This window comes from Sabethes cyaneus, chromosome 2 (genome assembly GCF_943734655.1).
Source record: "Sabethes cyaneus chromosome 2, idSabCyanKW18_F2, whole genome shotgun sequence".
NCBI classification, from domain to species: Eukaryota; Metazoa; Arthropoda; class Insecta; order Diptera; family Culicidae; genus Sabethes; species Sabethes cyaneus.
The window spans coordinates 39155096-39163952 of record NC_071354.1 but is presented as its reverse complement, the minus strand read 5'-3'; the positions used below and the strand labels follow the sequence as shown (position 1 = coordinate 39163952).

Sequence of the window (8857 nt, the reverse complement as noted above, 5' to 3'; positions counted from 1 at the left end):
CTTACAATATTCGCACCTTTTCGTAAGACATTACGCCACCAATAAACAATATTACGTATCTGTAAATGGCTCTTGTTTTGAACAATGGTCTCGGTATCCAGCAGCCAATGTAAAATTGCTCAATTGAATTATTATTTATGTGATTTAAACGATTTTTTTTTAAACAAGTTCTAGCGGGGCAAAATGCGCCGTGAGAAGCATGAATTTACTTGCAGTGCAACCAAACGTTATTCGATCTAGTAGCCCATACACTTTTAGGCAAACGTCAAAACGTTGGTAAAAGCAAAAGGCAAAGTGTTGTTTTAATTCTGATTCGCTCCGAAAAACCCGGTTAAGATGTCGCGAAGCTACATAAGAAAACCCCACCGTCGGTCTTGGCCGGAACCTGCCACTCGTGGCGGTAGTGAAAACCAGTGAAAAACAGTGAAAGACGCGTTGCCGGCAAGGTACCAAGAAAAACCCTTGTGTGATATCTTAGCATCGACCGCTCTAGCGAAGATGGACCTGGCGATTGCAAAACCGCGATCCGGAATAACGGATTTAACAAGTAGGTAGGTCCTCACGCTGTTCTGAGTCGTGCCGGGTTTGCATTAAAATAAAACAGACAGCGCATTTTGCCAATTTGTTGTGGTGCATTTGGCCCCTTTGTTGTGGTTCGTTTTGTACACACCTATGCGCATTTTACCCCTAACGAATCTGAAAACAAATTTTCAAATGCCTTATATAATTTCACGATTTAAACGTGTTTTATTGGCTTTTATGCTTCAGGACAAGCATGTTAGGTAAAAAACTGTTCCACTTTAGGGTTTATAGTCTAGTTTCTGGAAATGCATTCCGCATTGATGAATAATATGATATTCTTCTTAACATGGGCATTATACCCCCAGTCCCCCTACCAGTTTTCGTCATAAACAGAAATGCGATGAGACGTATGAATACCGTGAATTGATGTACAACAATATATTTGTCATTTATATAAATTACAAACAATTCAATCTCAGTTAAAAATATTTCATGGAGATGGTACATATACATGTATAAAATGAAAAATTGAATAACGCAATCAAACCAATTCTTTACCAATGATGGCTTGTTAAAGACAACAATTGAAACCAATAAAAAATTCAAATTGAAGGAAAATTAAAATGATAATAACTTTGTCTATGGACCGAATATTTCCACTTTGCTGGAAGTGAAAACATGCTGAATTAATGAGCCGCTTTATTTGCGGTGTTACACGACCAAAAGCGTCTTTTTATGGATTGCAGCAGCAACGATAAAAGATTCAATCGATGATTGTAATAGGTTCATTTCATTCCCCTGCTCGTACCGGGGCAAACGAACAAATCCTCCGACATCGTAAACTAGATTATCGTACATAAAATGACAATCTTTCAAACGAAAAAGGCAGCACACAGCGCCCGACGCAGACATCTGTCACTGAAAGCAGTAGAACGTGTCCGGACTGTTAGCGATAATCCAGTCCAAATACTCGGTGACCCTGGTGTTGACACTGGGCTTAGTGGTGGCACACGCAAAACCATAGCTTATGATGCCAAGCTCGTAGACCAAACCGCTCGCCGGTTCGGTGTAGAAGAGCGGTCCGCCCGAGTCAGACTGAAAAAACAAGCGACGAAAGTCGCAAAATAAGCTCCTTCAATCGACACATCAATACTCCTCACTCACCTGGCAGGCATCCTTGGCCGGTGTGTAGGTGCACATTTTTTGATACGAAATGGTGCCATTCAACCGTGTCGAACAAGCTTGATTGCTGATAACATCGAGGGATACCTTGTTCAGCACTTTAGCCTGTGGTCCACCGAAATCTAGGTCTCCCCAACCGCACGCTTCCACGGTGGCACCGTCGAAGTTGTTGCCGCGAAATTTCCACGGAAGACAAACGGGCCCGACGCCAGCGTTGTACTGTATCCTTTGCAGTGTACGCAGCAGCGCGATGTCATTTGCAACCGGATGCGTCGTGAAACCAGGATGGGTTAAAAATTGAACCAGCACGTATGGTTGGGCATAAGTTGTGTCCACTCCGGTGGTAAGATTATGATCTCCCACCAGTAAAACCGTGTCATCTACCGAGCGTGGCAGGAGGCAGTGGGCTGCCGTGAGGGCGTAGTAATCAGCAACTGAAAATTAAAATAAAAATGCCATTTATTTTTTGGTTTTAATTTTTTGTTTTGTTTTGCAGCACTTATAACGGCTCCGCACACAATAGTTCGCGATTTCACATCGATCATTGCCGCCATCATGGGAAACTCGTTGACCTTCGTTTGAACACCATTAACGATCCGCAGCTGAAAATCATATTTTACATTTCAATACTCGCTGGTATGAGAACGATCAAAAAACGTAACCTACGGTCTTCTTTTTGCCGCAGGAACAACTCTGCGAAATTATCGACATTCGACAGAGAAATTTTCCTCCGCGGCTGGTATCGGCAGAATGTAACTTAAGGGAAAGCCGATTGCCAACCGATTTCTGCTGGATAACACCAGAACCGCAAAACGTAAATGCATCCAGAAGATCTTCCCGGCCAGTTAAGGAGATCGCGAGGTAGTCATACTTGCAGTTGACACTCTGTAAAAAATGATATATTTTTCGAATGGATTTTTGAAATACATAGATTGCTAATTTCAAGTCTGCGACATGATTTGAAGTTTCATTCTATTTATGGTCTACATCCTTCAATGTCAAAACGTGACTTACACTGGGAATTTGAAAATCCTCACATGTTATATTTATCCGATATCCGAAGGGTGCGCTGACCCGATAGGAACACTGCGTACCCGGTGGATATAGAAACGGATAGTCTGGCGATGGCAGATAGTAGTCGGAACCAAATTTCATATCCAATGCATAATAGCACTGTCCATCAACGGCTGCGAGACAGACGAGCACCAGAATGAAGGTTCCTGCTATGGCAGACCGCATTTTGTCTATCAACCCCGACAGCAACCAGCAACTGAATCCGTCCATCGATTGCCGACTAGCTTAAATAGTCTTGTGAACCGTGTTAGTACTAGGTTAAAATTCTACCAGAACAAGCAGGTTAGAATGGCACCGAATTCCACTCGCAGCTGATAAAATTTGAGCCGGAAAACATAAATTTCAACTCCCGAAAATAAGAACACATGAACTCGCTATCGCCCGGGTAACTAAATATTCAGCAACCGGTTGCTTACGAACGAACCTGCAACGCTGTGGCAAGGTCTGACACCTCGATTTAACACATAGCAAATGAGTTTAGGTGCGCCCATTCAAAGGTTCTATAAAGCAATTTTAATCGGTTAGGTGACCCGTGCGTGCGTGCGTGCTGTTTGATCGCCACCCCCACGAGGCTGGCTGCCGCTGCCAAACGTCAAACAGCCGCTTCGGCACGAAGGTTGCGAAGGGCTTTGATTGGAATTTGATTGGCAGGCCAGACGGCGATACTCCACATGATGCGCTGCGCTGTTGTGATATTATTTGGCTGCACATGTTCGAGGTCAAAACATTTTCAGTCCTGTGTTTTGGTGATTCACAAAGCCAATTGATTAATTAGCCGGGCCGCGAGCGCATTGGAATTCAAACGACGAGGTAAAATAGTAATACATAAGTATGGATTCCTATCCAGCATTATTCCAGGAAGACCGAATTCGTTCAAGTTTATTACGGGCAAATGAACGAGATAACATAATTGCCACGATAAGGGTAAACTATCAATATGAGAGAAAATTTAACAACTCTGATAAAGCTGTACAGTTTAGATTGTTGCAAAATTTCTAAACATGTGCATGTATAGATAAATCCGACAAACTTTCGGATTATTTTGAATAATTGTGTTAGGTGGACTTAAATCAAGATCAACACAGATGATAGTCGATTAACTAGTTTCACCAATTTTATGTGCTCGCTCGAAAAGTTTGCTGGTCACATGCAAATTATTTCCATTTACAGCTGCAATTGGTGTCAACCAGGCAATTTACGAGCAACGCTCCTAGCTACGATTTATTATTTTAATCAAATTCTGCACAATCCATTTATTCTAAATTGTTGTTTGCTTCCGTAATTTTTTGACCACCGAAATCAATGTTTTAGGGGGCAAATAATTTCACAGGTGCCCAGCAAAAACTATTACCATGCCTCTTGTTCATTTTACTGAATCCTTTTCCCTCCTGTAGTGGGCTTCGTTACATAAACCATCGGATTAGAGGACATGCCTTGGTTAATATTTAATTAAATGTTCAAATTTCCCCTGATATTAATTTTTAATCAATGCAAATTTCGGATACTTAATTTTGGTTTACAGTTATTTATTATCCAAAGCCAAACTTACCGGTTGGCTTCGAGGCACGGCACTGGCCTAACAAGCCAGACGTCGTATGCTCCAATCTCAACTGGAATGGTTACAGGCAATAGGATCGTAGAACCAGCCTTTCTGTTCTGTTGAAATTTGCCTTTCTGTTTTACTTCTTTATCTTCGTTTCTAGTGTCGGTCGTGGAGGCTTCTGTTCCTTCTGCCCCAGTTGAGCTTTTTTCTGCCAGCGCACACCAGTCCACAGTAGTCCAAAAGGGCGAAAAGTGGAACTTTTTTCCTAGTGTCTTTTGCTTTCATTTTACCATTTATGGTCTTCAACACTTTTCTTCGTATAAATATCCCCCTTAATCTAAAACTGCCAAAAGTTAGTTATCACTTACTATAGTTAAAAAAAATAAACAAAAATCACTTTTTTGTATTAGGAAATATAGACATAGTTTCTTCGGCAAAGTTGTAAATAATGTAAAAACAAGCAACTTTGCTGAAGAAATAAAATTTCCATCTTTATCGAGTGCTGAACTATTGGGCATTTACTTCAAAACTTCTTTAAAACTTTAAAATTGGTTTTTCATTCATAGCTTTTCTTAGTTGCATTTTACAGGAACACAATGTTCTAGGCAATTATTGAAGCACTCAAAATACACGTTTTTGCAGAAGACCGCAATTCTCTTGGACTTTTACTTCCTACGTTATCGCATATTCAAGCTTTAAATTTCCATAGTTTCACGCGCCCATGAGGTAAAATGGGGCAAGCGGATTTATGAAATCCGCATTTCATCTTAAAGCTTAAGTCGAGTACTATAAACTTGTATGGGTTCCGTTTGTCCCCAACCACCCAAATGAGAGTACGGCAAGCATACGTTTTATGAGTTTCGCGTTCGCTATAGGCTCGATACACGTCCATTCTTTTGTGTTAGTTGATAGACACATGGTTTCTTCGGCAAAATCATAGAAAATATAAAGACAAACAACTTTGCTAAAGAAATAACATTTCTATCTCTATCGAGTACAGAGCTATAGAGCATTTTCTTTGGAAATTCTTTAAAAATTAGTTTTTCATACTTAGCTTATGTTGGTTACATTTTACATTTTACATGTTGGTACATATTTTAAGAGTATATCACAAGCCAAAAGCGTCTCTATTGACATCTGAGGTTGTACCGGGATGCAATGATTTCGATATTATGGTAGCCCCCGACCACAGTCGAGTTATTCCTGCCAGCTAACAACAGTCATCCCGGGCCTGTGTGTAAAAATGCTTACCAGATAAGTACAACAATTCCAGTAACAATTCCTTCGATGACGCAGCCCCCGTTTTCAGCTCCGTGTCTGACACGAAGCAGAACTCGTCTAATCCTCCACTGCTACTTTACTACCAGAACGTGCGCGGACTTCGAACGAAAATCGATGACTTTTTTATTTGCTGCAGCTGAGTCGAACTTTGATATAATCATTTTAACGCAACAGCTTATGTTGCGTCGAATGGCCTAGCGCTGCTGTTCGGTGATTACAACCAGTCTAGTTTAGTTTGGAAAGTTCCTGTAAACGGTTGTCCTAGCATCGACTACCAACGCTCTCACGGTTCCGCAATTTGTATTTCGCTTTTAGACGGGTTCTGTTTCGACGGCCTGGTACAAATTAATTCATTGTTAAAAAGGAATAATCGTTTGTTAGATCTGATACTAGCCAATGATCCCGCAATGAAACATTGCTCGATTACCGAGGCGGCCGAACCTATTATCACATTTGATACCGATCACCTTCCTCTTGATGTTACATTCAGTTTGCCGATCCCTGTCGTATTTTAGAATGTTATTGACGGCAACGGTTTAGATTTCCAAAGAACTGATTTTGATAGCTTAGCCAAGCAGGTCAATTGACAATCTTTGTTACTTTCTCTTGATCTTGATGTTGGTTTTTTCTCTCTTTATGAATGAGCTGTCAGCTCTCCTGCCACTTGGCTGTCGGTCTTTTTATGCTGACGATGCAAAATCTGGCAAAGGGTGAACATGTGCATTCCATAACCTCTGTTCATTAACTCCTGTTCCTACCTCCACGAGGTGCCGGCTGGGGTACGCAACTTCGGTTGTCGTATGCTAATAGGAAAGGGGGCACAGCAGTGGCTCCCGCCCATATTAAGATGGCAGCCCCATCAGCGGGATTAGGACCTTAGGTTAACAGCCTACTGTTCCGGTACACAAAAAAGTTACCGAAAATGAAAAAAGAAATATCTCTGGATTATTGGCAACGACCTTTAGCTAAAACTACGGGCACGAATCGGAACATGGAATATACTGACCCTTGCCCAGCAGGGCAAGCTGGCTTAACGTGCAAGGGAAGCTAGCCGCCTGAAGCTTGAAAGCCTGGGGCTGAGCGAGGTCCGCTGGCCGGGTACTGGCGAACACAGGATATCTTCCGGGCAAGTCTTGCTCTACCCTGGCATACGAGGTGAAAATGCTACTCGAAAAAAGGGGAATTGGATTCCTACTGAGCCCAGAGGCACATGCGGCCCTGATGAAGTGGGAACCGATAAATGAGCGAATAATCATTGCCAGATTCAGGACACGGGTTAGGAACCTTACAGCAATCCAGTGCTATGCGCCAACAGATGCTGCCGACCTACAGGAGAAAGAGAGTTTTTACAGCCAGCTGAACAGCGTGGTTGAGAAAATCCCGAAGGGGGACATCCAAATCCACAAGGGTGACTTCAACGCGAAGATTGGCTCAAACAACGCGGAGCTTGAACGCGTCATGGGACGCCATGGTCTAGGAGAGATGAGCGAAAACGGGGAGCTGTTTACAACATGGTCATTGGTGGATCGCTTGTCTCCCATGAACCAGTACATAAAGTCACGTGGGTTTTCTGCGACAGTCGAACAGAAAACCAAATCGACCACATCTGCATTAACCAGAAATGGCGAAGGAACCTTCTTGATGTACGCAACAAACGCAGCCCAGATATTGCATTCGACCATCATCTTGTTATCGCTGAGATACGTCTGCGCGTCGCACGTGTCCAAGATGACCTCTTCGAAAGCCCCCAGACAGCAGGTCTCACAGTCAATGTAGCGAAAACTAAGTCTATGGTAGTGAACACTGACAATTCCACCAACTTCACAGTAGCGGGACAACAAGTTGAGCAGGTAGACGCCTTTCAATATCTTGGTAGCCAAACAAAGCCCGATGGTGGTACCAAGACTGATATAGCCACACGGATACGGAAGGCCAGGGGTGCCTTTGCAGGTCTGTGAAACATATGGCGCTCAAACCAGATCACTCTACATACAAAAACCCGCATCTTTAATTTAAACGTTAAATCCGTACTGCGCTCCTGGTCGTCTTTTTCCTACCGGATTTGAGACAAACACCCCATCTTTGCGGGGTAGTTGTCCGGCATTCTTGCAACATGTTCCGCCTATCGTATCCGTCCAGCTTTAGCTACCTTTTGGATACTGGATTAGCCATAGAGCTGTTGGAGTTCTTGGTTATCCTCCACCTCCATACCCCGTTCGTTCTTCGTTCTTAGTACTCGTCTTCCGAAAACTCCGAGAATTCGCAGGTCCTCCCCGAGCATTGTACATGTTTCAAGCCCATAGAGAACATCCGGTTTAATAAGCGTCTTGTACAGGGTACACGTTGGCTTAGTTTGCTCGACCGCAATTGCTTGTGAAGCCCATAGCAAGCACGTCGACTACCTCAAACTCCACGCCGTCGGTCGATGAAGATTTGCATTCGACAAAGTGACCAACCTAACCTGCCACTCTTTGTGTTTAGAGGTACAATTCACACAATGCTATACAAATAGGATAATCGTGATGATGTACCACTCCAACCATACAGATAACCAAATTAAACACTGCTGTAGAGCCAAATGCTTTCTTGTTTAAATGCTATGGTAAGTTTCAGTGACCCAGATAAATTTAACTACCATCGAAATGGTACCGCAAATTAGAGGTAAAGTCGCCAAGTATTCTGGCAAGGTTCAGGAAACCATCATAAAGGAGACCAAAAGCGAATAAGTTATACCGTTTGGACACGGGGTTGTACCCCAGGTAGCACAAACTCGTATATCAATGTACGAAAACTATCGTAAATATCTCCTGACAAACTCGAAATCGTAACTAAAGCTGGATAAAGTGGGATCAAGTTGATTTTCTGTCGTATATAATGATAATGACTGACATACATACGATTTTCAGCACAAAATCGTAGAGTAGTACGGAGCGACTCGCGCTTAATCGGATATTGTCGTATATAAATACTTATATAGTCGTAACGCTCAAAATTATTCGTAATCACGTATATCGCCTCCAAAATAGTACGGATATGCCAATTTTGCGCATGAAATACGATTTATTTAGCATGTATATCTGTACCTAATGCTGATTTTTACCTTTTTTATACATGTGAAAATGCTAGCTGGGACGTGCTGTATCAAGAGCTTTTCTTCATTGTACTCGTCCTAATCGGGCTATTCGTCGTCAATTCGTTGAGCATGTGGACACCAGCAAGCCAGCTGCAATCTGGCCGAGCTACCCAGCAGGTAAG

The 8857-nt window shown here is 42.6% G+C and overlaps 1 protein-coding gene across 1 annotated transcript; it reads right to left on the bottom strand.

Moving 5' to 3' along the window:
* Nucleotides 1-1437: 1437 nt before the first annotated feature.
* On the bottom strand, nt 1438-2943 carry LOC128735314 (venom serine protease-like). The gene is made up of 5 exons (XM_053829804.1): nt 2719-2943; nt 2371-2589; nt 2204-2306; nt 1687-2138; nt 1438-1617 (listed from the first exon to the last, which is right to left on the bottom strand). Exons 1-5 carry the CDS (start codon nt 2941-2943, stop codon nt 1438-1440), a joined length of 1179 nt encoding a protein of 392 aa, XP_053685779.1.
* Between the last annotated feature and the right edge of the window lie 5914 nt (nt 2944-8857).

What these genes read in the sequence shown, in the direction of transcription:
- LOC128735314 (XM_053829804.1), bottom strand. Translation starts at nt 2,943, where the DNA reads ATGCGGTCTGCCATAGCAGGAACCTTCATTCTGGTGCTCGTCTGTCTC. An exon ending in CCTGCGGCAAAAAGAAGACC is followed by an intron (nt 2,307 to 2,370) that starts GTAGGTTACGTT and finishes TATGATTTTCAG; the next exon opens with CTGCGGATCGTTAATGGTGT. An exon ending in CGGCCAAGGATGCCTGCCAG is followed by an intron (nt 1,618 to 1,686) that starts GTGAGTGAGGAG and finishes TTGTTTTTTCAG; the next exon opens with TCTGACTCGGGCGGACCGCT.